The sequence below is a fragment of the Anticarsia gemmatalis genome, chromosome 26 (genome assembly GCF_050436995.1).
Source record: "Anticarsia gemmatalis isolate Benzon Research Colony breed Stoneville strain chromosome 26, ilAntGemm2 primary, whole genome shotgun sequence".
In the NCBI taxonomy this organism is placed as follows: domain Eukaryota; kingdom Metazoa; phylum Arthropoda; class Insecta; order Lepidoptera; family Erebidae; genus Anticarsia; species Anticarsia gemmatalis.
The window spans coordinates 1,837,499-1,858,434 of record NC_134770.1 but is presented as its reverse complement, the minus strand read 5'-3'; the positions used below and the strand labels follow the sequence as shown (position 1 = coordinate 1,858,434).

Below are 20,936 nucleotides of genomic sequence, written 5' to 3'. Positions count from 1 at the left end.
ACAGCTGCTTACGATGACGAATATGATGGTTAGTTAGTATTCATAAAATGAAACACCAAAATTATTCTCTATAATATATATTTTCTAATCCGAGTATTGATATAATACTTTCAATGACATTGACCGTTATAATCCTTAATTACTCTAACATACTAGAAGGGGCACAAACAGGCTTATTACACAAACTACCTTACAATAATAGACGTACGTTTTTTATTAAAACAGACATCAATCGCAATTGTCAATCGCCAATTTCTCTCTAAATCTCTGATCAAAACACGAATTTCTTATTTAAATAGACCTCAATTGCAATTGTCAATCGCATTGTCAATAACCAAATTTTTCATTCAATCTATGATCAAAAGTACACGAGGCATACACAAGTTATCACTCAAAACAGACATCAATTGCAATTGTCAATCATCAATTCTCATTCAATCGCTCTACAAAAGTATTTTAAAAAAGGTCTTATAATGAACACAATAAGAACTACATTAATTTAATTACTATTACAATAAAAATGAATTACTTTAACCAACAAGACGAGAGAAGTATTGTGAGACAACTGAGCCCTATAGGTGCAGCGCAGACTATCCGTGACGCACTTTTCAGTCTGTGAAAAATGCAGTAACGCACACGCGTTGTGTTGCGCGTTGCGCTAAAAAGTGCGTCACGAATAGTCTGTAGTCTGCGCTGCACCTTAAGGTCCATCTATTGATCCGATTGATCGACTTTTATCGACAACTAGCTGACCCGCGCAACTTCGCTTGCGTCACCTAAGAGAATAATTCAAAATTTTCCCCGTTTTTGTAACATTTTTCGTTGCTACTCCGCTCCTAATGACCGCAGCGTGATGTTATATAGCCTATAGCCTTCCTCGATAAATAGGCTATCTAACACTGAAAGAATTTTTCAAATCGGACCAGTAGTTCCCGAGATTAGCGCGTTCAAACAAACAAACAAACAAACAATATATTAGTATAGATATAAAGCTATTCTTATAGTAAAAACAATCGATACCTTGGTATGGAAACACGTTTTTAACGTGGCTAATACGTTAAGCATGCATCTACCCTTGGTGGAGTGCAGGGTTATGTGGGACTCTCCCATCAGAAAGGCAGGCATACCCACTAAATCACCACGTGTATCCTCACGATCGCTTAGCGGTTTGTGGCGGGATAACTGCCGAAGCATGTACCGCAAGTCGCATGCCACGGGGTTGCCTTCATTTAGGGGCTGTTCCTCACGGAGGCTTAGAAGACCTCATTTCTATCCACGGCTTGCATATCTTGTTGGCTAAAGTAACCCAAGTCTATAATATGAAACGGTATACAGACAGACATATTCAGTGAATATATTTTATAGTACATACTAAAGTGCGTTTAAATCTTTACCTTGCATTTAAAATATTTCTATATATGATCGACTAGGTATATGAGAGACTATTGTAAAATTTTAATTAAGACTAAGTACACATTCACGATTAAAGCAATATTAAATTAAAATATTATGCCCGTTATGTACTAAGGGGACAATATTATAATGTACTTGAAACCTTATCGATTTTGCGCGCTTAATCTTCTGGTATATACTCATAAAGGAAGGGGGCACTACGAGTGATTGGAGCACTAGGGGTGATACAGATGCTATGAGGAAACACGGGTGATTCGGGTGATAGTGGGTGATCCGGGTGCTGGGGTGCAGATGGTGCTAAAGATGCAAGGGGTGTTAGAATGGCGTCACTACAGGGTGGCAAGTCGACAAAATTCCACGGGCCCCCAGGAAGGGGCCCCCGATCAGAGAAGAATTACAACTCCAACATTTATTATATGTCATAACATTTCAGATTTTTATATTGTGGGGAAGGGGCCCATCCGATGAATTTGCCACGGGCCTCAAACGGTATAGTTACGCCACTGGCGCTAGAAGTAGGTATTGAGTGTAATTTGTAAAATGGGTGTTTTGTTTCCTTCACTCAAAATGGAAAAGAAAGAGAAAAAATATTAGCTTTAAGTAAACTAAGATAGAGTTTTTATTGTTTAAGAATAAAATACGTTTTAAAGTTGTTTTATGTTTGGTGAAATTACACAAAGATTAAAAATTCTAAGACATATACACAACCTTATAATATTATACTATAGTTCTATATATCTAAACTGCTATATAGACATTTAAATATATGTAATCTACATGCGTAAATACATAATATGTGCTTTTATAGTAAATATAATATATCCATATATGGATAAACGTAAAATAGAAATATTTAAAATCTATATTTAACTTACTAATAAACGTGAGTTCAAATTAGTTTTGTCTTTTTCACTCACAAATAGGTTTAAACTTGGTTGAAAGTGACAAAATATAAACATATTATATTGCATTAATTAGTAAACAAAGTGTGTCTATATGGCGTCAAAATCGTGCGTGATTTATATACAATATACTTATGTAAGAATGATTTGTTTTAATACATACCGATATAAAAACAATCAACACTCTTTTTATGGGCTAAAATATAAATACGGCTTAGATAAAAAGTTTTTATTGTTACTACTTGACCATCGCAAATATGATGGATAATAAATCAATCAGGCTAGCCTTTCTTCCAACTATGTTGGAGTCGGCTTCCAGTCTCACCGGATGCAGCCGAGTTCTAGTATTTTACATGGAGCGACTGCCTAACGGACCTCCACAACCCAGTTACCCGGGATATAACACGATACCCTTCAGTAAGACTGTTTGTCAGACTTCAAGCTTCTGACTACTGTTAACGACTGTCTATTTAAAAATTAAACGTGCCTTCCTAAACACGGAGGTACTCGATATGTTTAAGATGGTCACTCATCTATGGTTATAACTCTCCATATAGCCGTCCGTAAGATTGTCAGACATATAAACGAAGTATTACATGACCGATTTTTGCTATAAACTTGCTTTCCTTTAAATTTAACCGTTTAACCCTTTGACCGCCACGGTCGGCTATACTCCACAAATCAGTACGTGCTCACGACGCCGTTGTGGCGGTCAAAGGGTTAGCCAAAGCCCATAAAAACAATTTTTCAATACCAAAACAGTTACTCAAACAGGGAATCGAACTCATAACAACACATTGAACTACGTATCTAATAAGGCAGTGTAGAAATAACTATAATATTATCAATATGTATTAAAACAAACTTATATACTTAAATAAAAGTGCGTTATACAAGAATTACTTTAAACGACAGTTTCAAGACTTACAGATAAGTACCGATTTGCTTATTAGGAAGAACTTTGCCTGTTAATTTAATTAATTCGCTATTAGTTTACTCAATAGCTGACTAATGTCCGGTTTCTGGGGCACATTTAGTGGTAGTTTATCTATTCAAACTGTTATGTTTATATGAGCTCAAACCCTATTGAATAGATAAACTACGGCTAAATGTACCTCAGAAACCGGGGGTTAGATTGACTGAGACTTATTTATATGCCTTGAAACTGGGCTTAAGTAATACAGGGTGTTTAAGTTTTAGATAAAAAGAAAATTTAAAATTATAGCAGATTCAAAGATTTTATCAAAGAAAAAGATGTTATTTCTGCTCCTATTACGAAGTATATTTAATATTTTTTTTGTTTAAATAAAACTGACCAATATTAAAACTAAATATTTTATTAACACGAATTTTGTTAATTTTACACAGGACCTAAATTAATAGGCAAATAATCTCAAAATAAAGGTTTGACTGAAAATTACTAGAAAATAAAATAAAATCTGCTATAATTTCGAAGTTTTTATTTATTACAATTTTTAATCACTCTGTATATAAAACAAAGAAAGCTAAAACACTAGGCGGAATACAAATTTTGATCTCAATTTAACACTTTTCAAATCTTACACATTCTTTTAATTTAAATTTAAAACATACTTTTCAAAATACAATAAAATTTTGGCACTAATGATGTTAAAAATCATAATTTACTAAAGACAGATTTAGGCTTACACTAAGACGTAACTCAAATTTAAGTAACACTTAATGTACATATCTCTCACATATATATAAAATCACACCATTTACCCATAGGGGTAGGCAGAGACTAAAGAACACCGCTTGGTACGATCCTTACAAACTTCCCTTGCTTCATTCATAAAAATATATATTGTTAAACAGAACCGCCATATATCTCTTACTGTCTCATAATTACCAGTTTTCATCTACCGGATAGCTAATCAGAGGAATTATCAATCCATACATTTGCCGTCACTTTAGACTATCTACAAGATAGGGTATCTGAAACTTATCTAGGACTTGTAAAACTGGTCCTTAGTGTCACTTAAATTTGAGTCACATATCGGCAGTAGTTATAATCTGTTAATAATTTAACTCAATACAAAATATTCGAGTAATGAAAAGACATTATTTTATATTTGTGTTTAGTTGAAACATACGATCTTTAATCCAGAATTTTACAACCATTTAGCCGACATACAGATTTACAGTCCCACCAATGGGGTTTATATAAATATTTTCATACTTTTATAATTTGTAAGTGATTTTCAAAGTTATTATATACGTTGATACATTCTCTACAATGTTTGTATCACGAAATGTATAATGCATTAGAATTCTTATAAATTTTCATACTTAAAGCAGTCAGAAAACTTTGTATGTGTGAATTTAGCTGCAAGCCGTTGCCAGAGATGGAAACGTAGGCCCGCCAGCTACGAGTATTACGCACCTGACCTTTTTGCAGAACGTTCATACACACAAAGTTATCTGGCGCTTTGATATATATCTATCAAATAATTCTAATGCACAATTAATTTCGTTTAACGACAGATATATTGATGAAATAAGCTACATACATCAAAATCTAAGTAATATATCGCTACCTCTTTTCCTCTAGTGCTAAAATATATTTATGTCTCACACAACGTGTATTGCTTCATTATATAATGTGTAAATAATTTATATACAGTTAAAATTAGGACATTTTCGAGAATATTCCAAAAGGTATAGTATTTTTTGGGTATTTTTTGACATAATTTGAAGTGGAAGGGTTTATTTGTAATTATTTAACGTAATGTGCAGAAAACAGAAATATTGTATTTACAGAACTAACAGAAAAAAGTATGTGAAAACATGTAGGTACAGTCACAAGTAATAATATGCTAAGAATCACATTTTCAAAAAAACATAATATATGCATGAAAAAATCATCACTTTATATTGTAAAATTATATAGAACATAATAAACTGTAGTAATTTTACTATGTTCATGGACTAAAAAGATTGCTAAAAATATGAAAACAGTTAAACCTGAAGCATTGCCAAATATTTACTTTACTTTGGGCTTTTACAGTTACACATATTTTGTTCATGACTTCACATTGTTATTTATCATAAAAAAAACGTAATGTTTTAACATATGAGGCAAAGTTATTTTGTTATATAACAAACACAAACTGTGTAGAAGTTATAACATTGATCAACAATATTATTAAGCAGTAATAAAATTAAGCTATTTGCCTTTAAAAATAAACGTGGATATATTTTATAATATAACATATTCATATTTTAAACCTGTCTTACTAAGAAACGTCGTGAAAGCTAATTATTTAGTTAAATAGTGTTTTGTCACTTACAATCAATTTGAAACTGTCAGAAAAAAAAATACTCATAAATATCCCACTGCTGGGCTATGGTCTCCACCTGTAATGAGGCCTTAAGTCCACCACGCTGGCCAAGTGCTGGTTGGTAACTTTGCACACCTTCAAGAACTGTTCTAAAGAACTCTCAGACATGCAATGTTGCATCACGATGTTTTCCTTCACCGTTAGAACAAGTGATATTATTTCTAAAACACACATAACTCCGAAAAGTTGGTAATGCATTGCCTCGGGTTCGAACCATCGACCACTTGCGTGGGAGGTGCTTTCTTTCAAGGTGCTCAGTTTGAAACTGCATATGAATGAACAAAGCACGAGCGGCACCCATAGCCATTTGCGCTCACCGGTCGGTAAACGATCTGTGAGTTAAGCAACCCTTGGCGCGGTCATTCCATAGATGGGTGACCGCATAGTGGTATTTGCACTAGGCGTCTCCGTGCTTCGGAGGGCACGTAAAAAGTCGGTCCCGGCTGTTGTCTACTAAGATAACAGTCGTTAAGCCATGTCAAAGGCCTCTCAGGCGGCTTGAACAACTTTGACACTAGGTTGACCACTAACCATACGACAAGCAATGAACAAAACACTATATAATTAATTAGAGCATACACGGTATTTTTTAATAAGACAGTAAATATATAAAGTAGAATATATATTGCACTTATTATTTCAAGTTATTACACCCTTATTGCAATCAATTATAAACCAAGTCACATACAACTCGTACGAATGATTTTCAAACAAAACAATGTTTAAAATCTTATGCTTTTTACTCACACACCATTCTATTTGATCTACTGATGTTAACCAACTTCAAACAAAAGAAGGAAATTCTTAATTCGTCGGTGATACTTTTCTGTTTCACACCTCATAATTTTTGATTGAGTGAAACAACTTAATTATATAACTTTTTAGGGTATATTACATATTTAAGCGGTAAAATCAATACCCTATTACTGAATTATCGCGCCGTATGTGAGTATTCAACATTACTAAAACATTTGACCACAAAACTTTATCTTCAAAACCAATACTGTCTTCAAGTCTCCTTTAGTCAACATGAACCATTATTTTCAACGAAAAACCATACCGGTAACGGTACAACACATCGGAAAATGGACTTTATTCCCTCAAAATAACTCTTAATCAATCTTTTGCTTCTTATTGTCAGGTACAGTTAAATCAATAGTATCTAAACTGAGTGGGCGTTTGAGTTTGCTCTCATAAGATTTAGAGAGGTTACTCAAGTGTCTGATTTCGTTAGCAATGCCTCTTATTTTGGCAATGGTTGACTGTGATTTGTACCTGGGACTTCTGTCTGAGGATGTAGAGGGGAGGTTGTATCGATCTTCGAGTTTCTGCAGCTTAGGTGGTGGCTCAGAATCCGAGTCTTCTGAAAGGCTTGGAAGCTTGATCAGTGGTTTGCGTGGCTTCATGTTTGGTAGTACTGGAAATTACCAAAAGAAAAACTTAAGTATTTATATCTTTAGAAGTTAGTGATCAAAATCTATACTAATATTATAAAGCTGAAGAGTTTGTTTGTTTGTTTGTTTGTTTGTTTGTTTGTTTGTTTGTTTGTTTGTTTGTTTGAACGCGCTAATCTCAGGAACTACTGGTCCGATTTGAAAAATTCTTTCAGTGTTAGATAGCCCATTTATCGAGGAAGGTTATAGGCTATATATCATCACGCTACTACCAATAGGAGCAGAGAACCAGTGAAAAATGTTACAAAAACGGGGAAAATTTTGACCCATTCTCTCTTATGTGACGCAAGCGAAGTTGCGCGGGTCAGCTAGTGTAATTAATAAGTCTATAAATAATAATTCACTTAATTAAAATTTGTCAAGATAAATAAGGATATTATATCTTCAACGTAAAAGGTTTTTAATCCATACTAATATTATAAATGCGAAAGTAACTCTGTCTGTCTGTCTGTCTGTCTGTCTGTCTGTCTGTCTGTCTGTCTGCTACTCAATCACGCCTAAACTACTGAACCAATTTGCATGAAATTTAGTATGGAGATAGTTTAATACCCGAGAAAGGACATAGGCTACTTTTTACCCCGGGAAAATGACGCATTTCCCGGGAAAATTCAGGTTTCGCCACCGAAGTCGCGAATAATCAATATTATAATGGCAACTGTTTTAATGGCGGATATGCCTTAGTGCGACTTCGTTATATTAGGAGATATAAATAATTTTGAGAATATTTTTCGTGAAAAAAAAGCATATTTTATATCATCACGCTATAGGAGCAGAGTAACAGTAAAAAGTTTTACAAAAACGTGGAAAATTCTGACCCATTCTCTCTTATGTGACGCAAGCGAAGTTGCGCGGGTCAGCTAGTATTTTATAATTGGAAACTATAGAAGGGCATAGATACAAGTGATAATTGTGAAATTTTTAATAATGTCATGTGCCAGTCAACAAATGAAAACTATTATGATTCTTAACATTTAACCTAAATGATTTGATTTAGTATTGAATAAATTAGTAATCCTAATACAAGTATACTTACGTTTGCTATTCCGCTTAGAAGTGCCAATAGGCAGTACGGAGAGGTCCAGCTTGATCTGACTGGAGAAGTGACGGAGCGGCTGTCCCGAGGTCGATGCCTCGCCTGAGCTTGTAGCTAAAACAAATCATTTATTATAAAAGTTAATACACCAATCATTAAATTAATTCAATTAAAATAGAGGTAATCCACTAGCGATAATTACGATCGTATTCTACCACTGGCTAAGCGCGAGTTGGGGATTTTTCATTCCTTTAAGAACTGTTTCAAATTCATTCATCATTCATTTCAAAATCGTGTTTTTCTTCACCATTTAAACACAATGATGGTTTTATTTTATACACAACGTGGAAAAATCATTTATGTGTGTAATTGTGTAAATTACTGGGTAGGCCAATGCCTGGATTATTAACTAACCTACCTCAGGAATAGCTAATCTAGTCATACTGAACTAGTGGGTCAGGTCTAAAAGTTTCTGGGTTCGATTGCTCAAGCCAGGTAATTTTACAAACAATACGTAAATTAGAGTGAAATATAACTTACCAGTAATAGCTTTCCCTCCAACGGCTTGGTTAGTGTGTGTGAGTTCACTGTACTTAATATCACACTCCTCAATGCGTTTCTTTAGATCAGCTGAAATATACAATCAATATATAAAACGCTTGTTACTCACTGAATGACTGATAGACAAAGTACAGCTGAAACTACTGAGAGTAGAAAGTTGAAATTTGGTATGAAGATTCCTTAGTAAGTGTAGAGGAGCACTAGGAAGAGTTTTACGGTAATTTCCCCCGAAAGGGGTGAATTCCACGCGGGAAAACCCGCGGGCGGAAAGCTAGTTAAATTATGTAAATATTGTGGCGTAGGCGAGGCGAGCCTTCTGCCATCAAGTAATGTACATTTTGATGGCCTCCGTGGCGCAATTGTCAAGGTGGCCGCCGTACGTAAGGAGTTTATAGGTTTTATTCCCACACAAAACAAATATTTGTTTGATATAAAGATAGTTGCTTTGTATGTGTTTTGTATATTTGTAAAAGTCTTCACGACCGAAGAGCAACTCTAACTGCGAGAGTTGTATCTTTTAGAAGTAAATAGTACTTTGTCCGACATGAGAATCTAACCCGAGACTTCATGGTCAGCGGTCGGAAACATTACCAAGCAACTGCACCACAGAGGTAGTTATATTACTACAAGAGTTATATTAAAACAGAAATATTTACCAATAGAAGCGTCCTGTTCCCGCTGTCGCCTGGCTAAGTCTTTGATAGTCCGACGTTGACGAGACGCGATCTTTTTGTACTCCATCATCTGTAAACAATGTAGGCATACAACAGTCGACTTATCTGAGGGACCTTAAAACTATTGTTGAAATGATTTTAAATTTTAATTAAATAATACTTTATTTATGCCGATCTCTATTTAAAAAAGTGCTATTGACTTATTCATTGCAATAAGCCCATCTTTTACTAGAAAGTCTACTCCAAAGTCAAAGTCAAATAAATATGTTTTATTTCATAAACTTTTGACAAGTATTTGAAATCATCATGGTATTTTTAATCTACCACCGTTTCGGAAAAGCTGTTGCTCGTGAGAAGAAACGGCAAGAAACCCACGAGCTACTATAAAAAAAATGTTCTGATATGAATTAGAATAGATCAATAGATCACTTTGGCGAATCATTAATTCAAACCATACTAACCCCCGGTTTCTGAGGTACATTTAGCGGTAATTTATCTATTCAATAGCGTTTGAACTCATGTAAAAAAACTGATTGAATAGCCCCCGGTTTCTGAGTACATTTAACGGTAGTTTATCTATTCAATAGCGTTAAAATTCATACATAAAAAACGCTAACGTACCTCAGAAACCGAGGGTAGATAAACTACCACTAAATGTGCCTCAGAAAGACGTGCAAACTATACATCGGCAAGACACAGTAATAGTTATCGTACGTACAAGTAATAATAAGAACTATCTAACCCGTTTGTAGAATGTTTTGTACTGCGAGGCGAGGTACAGCGAGAGCTTGGCGTTCAGAATGGACCGCCGGCGGAGGTGGACCATTTCTTGTCGGACCGCTAGTGGAGCTATCACCGCTGTGAACAAAAATATAACATGTTATAATCCAATAATAATTATATAGTAGTAAAACTTGAAGTTTAAACAGTTTAAAACATCAGTGACCCACAAGCTTATACAGCTAAGGATGGTAGTGGTATTTGATACAGCTTCTTTATTTTACAAACTAGCTGCTGACCCGCGCAACTTCGCTTGCGTAACATTAACAAAATTTTCCCCGTTTTTGTAACATTTTTTACTGGTTCTCTGCTCCTTTTGGTCGTAGCGTGATAATATATAGCATATAGTCTTCCTCGATAAATGGACTATCTAACACTGAAAGAATTTTTCAAATCGGACCAGAGATCCTGAGATTAGCGCGTTCAAACAAACAAACAAACTCTTCAGCTTTATAATATTAGTATAGATTATGTATTTCCAAAATATAAAAGCCATTTATTAATTACTAACTGACGCGTGAAGCTCGGCTCACGAATTTTCTTTACGTTTTTTTTATTTTTTCTGTCTCGATAACAACCTTTCCCGTGTGTTTACAAAAACTTCGTTAAATTGGTTGAGCATAACAATGAACAATTATCATAACAGCTTTTAAATTCATCCTTTCCTTGACCTGGTAATATACCCTATTCAAGGGACACTTGTGTTCTTTGGTATTGGGCCCATATACAGTATTGCAAAAAAATGGTTCAATCGTAATGTTACACTTTGTTAAGAAATACTACATCACAATATAACACAATAACAATTATCATAAGTGTCAATATTTGACCTGAACGAATAAATCATTTGATTTTCAATAGCAATACCATATATGGGCTCATGCAGTAAAGATAATATTTCTCTTACAATGTGAGGGCCTGGGTTGTGCGGGCGCCGCTCCCTCCTGCAGCCTCTTCCTGAACGCCGGAGAGATCTTATCATCAAAGTGCTCGATGGCCATGCTGGATATATCTCGTAGCTCTTGCAACACTTCGTGTGCGCGAGGTGGAGTGGTTGCTGTCTCTACTATGGATAGTACGCGTCTGATTTCATCTATCACCTGGAAAGAAGGGTTTTTTATAGAAGTGAAAAAGATAAGAACCATAGATTACTTTATATATTGGAACATCCTTGTAACGGCTTGGAACTAAATTCAGACATATAACGATATTTGGCGTGCGTTTTAGCTATGTTGCTAAATCATAGAGCACTTTCAACGTCCCACTGCTGAGCAATAGCTCACTCCGCACTTGGCCATTGTGGTGGACTTAAAGTGTAGCCCATTTTTAGAAATTTGTCAAGCAGTGAGTCAGTAACTTAATACACGAAATTGTTGTTTAATACATCATCTCTCTTCTAAGTTAAAAACATCTATAATTTGCTCATTTTTCTACGTGGCTCCATCTAAGCCACTTGCAGTGTTGGGCAAAATTTAGTTTGATTGATGATTGATGATTAAGATTAAATTATTTAGTCATGACTAATGAATAATGACTAAAAAAATTCAATCATGAGTCGTGATTGATGATTAATTAGTGTTAGTGTTAGTTATTCAATCATGACTAAAATTTTAATGACTAAAAATAATAGTTAAATAAAACTAAGCTTTTCAAGTCTACGTTCCATGACTGTTGATTTGTTAATCACAGGTTTTTAATTAAAGCTAGTTTTACAACAGAATCAGTTAATTTTTTTTTTAATTTACACAGGTACACATTTGCAAAAATAAGTTCGGGCTAATTTAGTTTAAAATAATTTAAATTGCTTTTTAAAACTACGCGTTTTGAAAATCTAATTTTATAAATAATGGAATTATCTTCTTTCAGTCAACTTAATGTGGTGATCAGTTATAGTTTTATAGATGTGTTCAATTAAACTAAAATTATGTCACCTGAATTATTTTTTTTAGTTTAATCATCATACAAAAATACAATAAATTAGTCATCAGTCATTTAATCATTAAATGATTGATGACTAATTTATTTAATCATGATTATGATTATTATTTTTACTCATGATTAATTCAATCATGACTAAATAATTCATGACTAAATTAGTCATGACTAATCAATTGATTGAAAAAATTAGTTGATTGACCCAACACTGGCCACTTGGACTGCCGGCGCAAAGGTTGAAGGTAGTGAATGCAATCCCGATCTCGCGGGATCCCGATCTCGCGAGATCCCGTGTATTTTTTCGGGATCAATCCCGAAGCATAATATGACGAGATCCCGTTCGGGATTGTCGGAGAGGGCATTTTCAGCAGCTGGCTACATTGCAATAGACATAAGATGCCGATTATAAGCTCGTACTATTGATACACTTTGTATTTTAAGAGGCTACTTTCAAAATGCCATGTGATTACTTTTTATTTTGATCTCCTGGAGCTACACCTACTTTTTGATTATGTTCATGTTATTACACCTGTTAATTATGTTACGTTGTTAGTAATATTGAAAAATAAAGGCTTTTATTTTCTTTCAAATAATAATTTATTGCATTCACCACACTATCACACACATATTACATTAAACAAGCCGTTTGAATTGTATTATTTTTACTAACTAGACGGGATCCCGAAAATCTCGGGATCCCGCGGGATTGATATTTCTGATCGCGAGGGATCTCGAGTTGACGATCTCGAGTCGGGATTGCATTCCCTAGTTGAAGGTGATCACCACGCCTCTACTGGTGCGTCGAGAGGTCGTGGGTTCGATACGTTGTTTGTAAAAGTCCCCGCAACACAAGAGTTCTAAGTGCGGGAGGTGTCTTTTTAAAAAGTAAAGTAATACAAACCTTCCCAGGAATGAAGCAGCAGAGTCCATTGTCAATAAACTTAGAGTATGTCATGTTGAGCATCGATATGCGGGTCTCTATCGACGTCAGGATGTCGCAGTGACGGGACAAGTGATGGTATCTGAAATATTCACATAGATTTTATGAAATAAAACATACTTGACTTAAAAGTATGTTTTATTTTATAAACTTTGAACGAGTATTTGAAAACGTCATAGTTTTAAATCTACCACCGTTTCGGAAAAGCTATTGCTCGTGAGAAGAAACGGCAAGACACTCACGGCTTGTTCTTTTAAATTGTCAATAACATTTACACAACATTTATCATTACTTGTACTACGGTAACTTAGTACAGAACTCATAGGACGTATAAGCGACACGACCAGTGAGAGGTCAGGTGCAGGGCCTTTACGTGCTCTCCGAGGCACGAAGGTCTTCGACCTTAACTTTTCAACTCAAAACAATTTGAGAAAATCTTAACAGATAAATTCGACTTTTTTATCCGACTTGGGATTCGAACCCGAGACCTTTGCGCGGCAGTCGCATACACTAGCGATTGCGCCACAGATGGAGTATCAATAAATGTAATTAGGCTAATTAACTTTTGCGTTATATATTTATTGAATTCTGACATGCAATTTACCTTGGATAGATAAATATTCCGATGGAAGCAACGCTGGTCACGCAGCTTGCGACCACGTATAGCAAAAGATTAAGTTCATGATTTAAAGAATAAAAATATAAACATTATATATGTACTATTATATTAATATTAACTACAAATTAGATCCTAAGCCGCTTCTACACATAAATTTAATCTATATCGCTGACTGTTAGCAGCTCCTCGCATGATCAATTACTGTATCAACCATATTGTAAATCTTATGGGAATAAAAAGAGTGGCCGTGAGTTTCTTGGTAGCTCTTCTCATAAGGCTCAACACCCTTTCCGAGCTAGTGGTAGATTCAGTAATTGTAACGACGCGACTATCATATTATTAGTATGTGTTAATATTTCACCCAAATGAAAAAAATATATCACTATTACACTTATTTTAACTGTTTAGTCAATATTAGAGGCGAGGCGCTCTTAGTCAGTTGCACTCTGGTCTGTTTCAATAATCGATATGGGAGTTAACCAACACCTAGAGCGTTAGTTTTATTTAAACTGAGCATCTCCGTGCTTCGGAGGGCACATAAAATATTGGTCCTGGTTGTTGTCAATTAAAAAAGTAGGTCTTTTCGACACTAGGCTGACCGCTAACCATATGATAAAAAAAATCTAGTTTTAAACATACTGATAATATAAATCTGACGAGTTCGTTTTTTCGAAAGCATAAATCTCAGGAACTACTGATTCGAAGTGAAAAATTGATATATTCCCAGTTGTCCCCTCTAACACTGCCCCCTGGGGTGATAATTGGGACTAAATGGAATGAAAGTAGGAAGAAATTTCCCAACTGTGACAGCGTAGAGAAGACAACTGGGAATATACCGTAAAAAATCAATAAATAAAGAAAAAATAAAATGATAAAACTCACCTTCGTTCAGATTCCCTGCGAGGCAGTTGCGCCTTTACGTTCTTGAGTGCCATCGCATGCCTGCGCTCGATCATCATGAACCCGCGGTTCAGCATGCGCATGCTTATATCGTTGAATGACCGCGACACCTTGCAAACACATACATAAGTTACTAAAAATATATAGGCACACATTTGAAAATCTAAATATATAATAACTTATAGACTGACAGACAGACATAATGATCTATCAACGCACAGCCCAAACCACTGGACGGATCGGGCTGAAATTCGGCATACAGGTAGATGTTACGACGTAGGCATCCGCTAAGAAAGGATTTTGATCAATTCTACCTCCAAGGGGATAAAATAGGTGACGAAAATTTGTATAAAAATTGTGTCCTAAGTCACAAACCACGCGGACAAAGTTGCGGTAGTTTATGTTATAAAGTAAATAATTATATTAAGGTGATATTTAACATCACACCTGCTTTACACCAAGGTAAAGACAGAATTGTGTGAAATGTACACACTCTTCGCCATTTACAATGTTTCTCATATGTAATAGGGATCGAGCCTATTGCCATATACCGGGTACACTAACTCCTGGCTACTATTAAAAATACTTATTTAAAAAACAAAATTTCTGCTTTGATGAAAGGCACACTAATTGTGTCATATCTTTCTTTGATATCGCTTAGCGTCGCGTGAGAAAATGATTTCAAATTCAGTGAAATAGAAACGTTTATGATAGCACTAATCCATTATGTGTAATTGAAGCAATTAAGTACTTTCACTTTAATCCGATAACTTAGTAAAGAGCCTTGCATACAAGATTGGCAGCTGGAGGGGGTATACAAAAATCCTAAATTTAGAGTATCAGTGGCTTTATGCAGATGATTGGGACCTGTTTGGTACAGGCACTTTAATTGGGTAATACACAGTGTTACTAGTAATAACCTACATAAATTGAGGAGTGAGCTGTGAGGATCTCTCTACTTAGTTGCTGGACTACAATTGAATTTATTATAGGCAGAATATTATTGATACATTATGGAATATCAGATATTAACCACTTTAACTATTATATAGTTTTTTACCATTATTACTTTGTTTAAGTTTGTTATGTCCTAGATAAGGACTGGCTAGTATGTCACTGCAATACCTATCAGTAATTACATAGTTATTTTTAGACCTAATCAGTTTATTTTATTTAGGGTAAGTGAACATGCATTTTGTCATTTTAAACACCCAAATACCATATAGTATTTCCGATCACCACAAGTCTCTAGACACTTAGTTTTTCTTTATTTGTTGTCAAAATTAAGACAGCAAGAACCACTCATCATTGGCCTGTGTCCATCTCTTGCAGATGATTCAGGTGGCGTCAGAAAGAGGTATATTAGTAACTAGCTGACCCACGCAACTTCGCTTGCGTCACATAAGAGAGAATGGGTCAAAAATTTCCCTGTTGTTGTAACATTTTTTATTGCTTCTCTGCTCCTATTAGTTGTAGCGTGATGATATATAGCCTTCCTCGATAAATGGACTATCTAACACTGAAAGAATTTTTCAAATTGGGCCAGTAGTTCCTGAGATAAGCGCGTTCAAACAAACAAACAAACTCTTCAGCTTTATAATATTAGTATAGATGAGGGAACATCTTCGTTTGTGACTTAAAAGACCAGAAGAAAGAACCACTAGGATTATAATATTCAGATGATATATTTATTTACTTCATTAAATTCAATGTACATATTTATTATCACAATTTTTTAGCCAGGCATTAGTGCTCCAAAAAACAATTTTACAGGAAGGATCTGTAGTTGCAATTTTAAACTTCTTTTAAGTAATACATTCAGTTTTTTTTTTCGAGTATAAGGCATTCATTACAACATTTTGACCCATAAAAAGACCCACTTTAACCAGTAGATAGGTAATCTGAGACCTATATTCTCTGAAACTGGGCTTTATTCAAACACTATTTTATTATTGAGATATACTTTACATACTAATAATAATGACATAGTGCATTACATGTACTAGAATATTCAATGTCAGTGTGACCTTCATATACATAAGACAGTATATAGGTAATGTTGTTGCCTGCTTTACATGTGTAAAATGTTATGTAAACTATGGTTTTTATTACTAGAGACAAAAATGTAGGCTGCTCTGTCAGTTAAATTCTGTTAGGTGTTCATTTTTTCTATCTTCATAGTGGAAATTGTGACTGTTTAATTAAATGTATTGACTAGATTTATCTAGAAAATATTGTGACTCCATACAAATATTGGTGTGAGGCTTAATTTGTAAAGGGATATTTTTTCATATTTATTTATGTATCTACCCAACATTTTTTTTTAAATATTATAAATACAACAATATATACATTTTTTTTTTTTATATTTTATATTGTTTATGATATCTGCCGCACACAGTCTTGGAAAAGTAAATTATTGTGTTCTATATTTTTGATTTTAAAATATAAAAAGTAAGGACAGTTAAATTTATAAAGCTTTTTAATACCAATTGATTACATAAGTCAATATGAATATCATGCAAGTAAACTTCAATTAATGTACTTAATAGGTAGTAAGTAGTAAGATATAAACTTCCAGGATGTAATAATATTGTGAAACTTAATAAATAATACAATAAACAAATAAGGAAGTTGACATTGTAAAATAACAGATAAAAATAAACACATTGTCTTTTTTTCTGAAGTAATATTTTTTTTAAGAATTCATGTAAGTTTTACCTTATGGCAAGTTTAAAACTAAACTCAATTTTTTTTTTTTATTGCGTGCGGTCTGAATTGTATTATATCGAACTGTTGATCTAGTCTCAGGATTGATTCCTACGTATGTTTGGCAAAATACTATTAGGCTTTAGTTACTCCTAATGAAATATTTACAACAGTCGCACAACTTAGTAATGTGCTCAGTATTTGTAATAGACTCTCACCTATTAACTTGGGATTAACATTATAAATGGCAAAATATTCGGTGTTTTTTACATCATATCAAGTGTGATGTAATAAATAAAATAAACAATATTCTGTTTATTATTTTCATTCCCATATTAGTAGAAGAAGCATGTTTGAGTATTCTATTCAGCTTGAGAGTGAGCGGTAACAATAAATCCTTGAACTATGTTGTTAGGCTGTTTGATGGTGTTTCCAATGCCTTCTAGATGTTTTGATAAAACATATTAGTTGCATTGTGTCACATTTCATTCAACTTGGCTCCCAATGAGCTATACCACAGTCATTTTAAAGTGATTTATTTTTTTAAATCTATGGTCAAATATTTTTGATAAAAAAATGTAAACAAAGTTACATTTTGGTGATTTTTTAAACTGTAAAATACTGGAGTTAGTAAATATAAAAGAAAATTTTGAATTTTAAACAATAAGATGACTAATATACAAGTGTAACAGCACAATGCTACATAGCATCCAAAGGTACTTACTTAACTATGGATATAGAAATGGAAAGTTAAATCATTTTCATGTAACCAAAGGAAGTGTACTTCTATTATCTTCCGGAAGGTGTACAAAACACGAGCAAACAGAATTTACATTACTAACCAGTTATAAATAGCAGTATATAAATATACAATACATCGCCCTAAGTAGCTGCATAGAACGCCTAGAACTTTTTGCGTTACGTGACTTTTACCGACAAAATTTTACAACAAAATTTTTACACATGCATTTTTCTTAAATTATTAACTAATTTCTGTCAATAAAGTACTGTAATATTCACTTACCAGCCGATTCCTTGCAATTTCATCGTACGACAAATACGAGAAAATGTTCTCTATCATAACAACAGGAAGGTCCAGTAAATGCATTGTCGCGAACCACAAATGTCCGGTCAATAACACGAATTATCACGGGCACACGTGAAAACCTATATATTTGCAATGTTTACACATTCAAATTAAAACAAAGTGGTTAGTATTCGCGACGTTTCTTTGGATTCCGTCATACTGCAGCGCGCCTATCTTTTGCAAACAAACACGACATGAACGAGAGGGAAAGAGTAAAAACATACAACGATACAAATTTGACGTTTGCCACAAATGCGATCATGCTCTTTACCAAAACCAAGACACTAGCGCCATCTCTTGGTATTCATCATATTTAGATTAATCTAGACCACAAAGGAAACTAACACGTGTTATTATTTCTCCTAATTACCACAAGAAAAACGTGATTTAATTATAAGGCAACGCATTTAATAACGATACCCTCGTTTATACAATATCATATTCGTGTCAAATCAATTTGATAACGAATCAAAAATATTTTTGTATTTTTGTGTAAAAAAGATGGCGCGGCAATCAATCCATATCAGACTTATCAGATACAAAATGAAAGAAAGCCCGTGCTGCTGATCCCTATAATAATATTATCTTAGCTTTATGAACTTAATATTGTGTCTACTCCACACTTAGGTACTTACTTTTTATAACCAAAATATACCAGGCATGGTAGCCAGTAATACAGGAAAAATGTAATACCTAGGTTATTAGTTTTTACTACCTATCTTCGCAATTTTTACCAATTAGATCTCTTAAAACCAGAAGACGTAAGCTGTGAAATAAATGTTCTGGTCCGAGAAGCATTATAATTTTCGTCATCATAATAAAATGTATGTTTAATAATAATGTTATCCTTGCCGCAGTGCATTCATCTTTAAGAGAGAGATCAAAACATATCAGCCACTCGTATTGACCCACTGATACAGAATATAAAGATAACCGATTAAATCAAGGTGACTACATAAAACTATCATTCACAACTTCACAACAGCACTTTTCGATCCATTTGCGATCTATTTTCGTTCGTTAATGAGAAGAGCCACTTTATCTAGAATTGCGAGACCTTTCGTGTGTCTTCAATCTATTATTAGATAGACAAACAACATTATCAATTTAAATCAAATAACTCGTCAATTGGGTTACGGGTAATTCCATTTATAGATTTTAGCCGTTTATCAAGAAATCAATTCATCTTAACAAATGTGTGGATAGAGGTACAGTCGATTTTGTTCCAATGTCCATATTTGCCATTTATTATTTTTAGTTTCCATCTCTGTAATAGTGAGCGAAGTCTTACATGTTTCTGAGATTAATAAAAAAATATATAATTTTCACCAACTCGGAGTCGAACCCGAAATCTCGAGACAAGTAGATATGAAAGATCTTCTGAGTTTTGTCAGATGTTACGAACAATAATACTGCTACTTTGGTGTAGATGAACTAAAGCCACTGATCGACGGACGAGTAAGACAGCGGTTTTAAATACCGACGAACCTGGCTCGCGGCTCGTTGGTGCTGATCGATTAGCAAGCAAAACAGTCGCAAACATGTCTTGTTCCGAGTCTGAAGCCTTGTGTTATCTCGCCATAGGATATTACGCAGTTATGAAAAAAAAAGAAAACGCCCTAAAGTTTGGGTTAAAAGTTGGATTGAGAAAAGGACACACGAATATAAAATAGCACAAAAAAATAGCACGACGACGAGCCGCGAGCCAGGCTCGGCGGTATTTAAAACCGTGGTTTTGCAATGATACACCGGCGAGCTTTACCGACGAGCCATAAAACCGCGGTTTTACTCGTCCGTCGATCAGTGGCTTAAGGAGCAAGATCCAATATCTTGCAGCAGTATTTTTTTTATGATAGCGAGAAACGCCATCTCTTGGCAACTATCAGAATCAACGAGATACCATGTATGCCCTGAATCGCGGCAACGGAGTTAGCGCAGGTCAGTCTCTCTTGCATTCCATTTTAATTCCTAATGATTTTTGTTACTTATAGACAATAAGTAACAAAAATCATTAGGAATTCGTGTCGAAGATTCCTCCACCATGATTGAGAATTTTATACAAACGGAAGACGCGTAACAATATATTTTATTTGCCTAGATTATTCTTTGGCCTTCACAGTGCGTGTTTATAATTTCACACTTGCGTGATAATTAGCAGTATATTTTTCTCGTTCATTGAAGTTATGGTGATAAATAACGAGCAATCTGTTATACCTACTTTACTAGTATGAATAGAGATAAATTTTAATTTTCAAGCTTACTTTATTACCACATTTCAGACAGAGTATTATTTGGAAAGTACTGGAATGTTACTGAAATATAGTAGAAGCAAATCCAATGACTATGTCTTACCCAGGAATTGAACTGAAGACAATATTCAACAGAACCTATCAAGAGCTTCAACTATTTCTTAAAAACGGAATTTTCAATGGCATTAAACTTATCACTATAAGTACTTTAACATCAAAGATAATCGTCTATTTTTTGACACATACCTACAAGATGTAAATAACAAGTTGATATTATCTTGTTACTAGGTAAAAGCGACAATAATAAAAACACTCATA

The 20,936-nt window shown here is 34.3% G+C and overlaps 1 protein-coding gene across 2 annotated transcripts; it reads right to left on the bottom strand.

Annotated features, from left to right (window-relative positions):
- Positions 1 to 43: 43 nt before the first annotated feature.
- pall (F-box protein pallbearer) lies at positions 44 to 18,573 on the bottom strand. 2 transcript variants are annotated; one of them, XM_076131541.1, is made up of 10 exons: positions 18,307 to 18,573; positions 14,556 to 14,683; positions 13,659 to 13,703; positions 13,016 to 13,136; positions 11,087 to 11,279; positions 10,142 to 10,257; positions 9,382 to 9,469; positions 8,705 to 8,794; positions 8,165 to 8,278; positions 44 to 7,094 (listed from the first exon to the last, which is right to left on the bottom strand). In XM_076131541.1, the coding sequence occupies exons 1-10, from the start codon at positions 18,388 to 18,390 to the stop codon at positions 6,790 to 6,792; spliced, it is 1,284 nt and encodes a 427-aa protein (XP_075987656.1). In that variant the 5' UTR covers positions 18,391 to 18,573; the 3' UTR covers positions 44 to 6,789. The 2 variants fall into 2 exon arrangements, with proteins under 2 accessions (XP_075987656.1, XP_075987657.1); XM_076131542.1 differs by lacking the exon at positions 13,659 to 13,703.
- Between the last annotated feature and the right edge of the window lie 2,363 nt (positions 18,574 to 20,936).

Coding starts and splice junctions, on each gene's coding strand:
- pall (XM_076131541.1), bottom strand. CDS start 18,390: ATGCATTTACTGGACCTTCCTGTTGTTATGATAGAGAACATTTTCTCG. Junction 14,684..18,306: donor AAATTGCAAGGAATCGGCTG/GTAAGTGAATAT, acceptor TGTGTTTGCAAG/GTGTCGCGGTCATTCAACGA. Junction 8,795..9,381: donor GGAACAGGACGCTTCTATTG/GTAAATATTTCT, acceptor TGTATATTTCAG/CTGATCTAAAGAAACGCATT.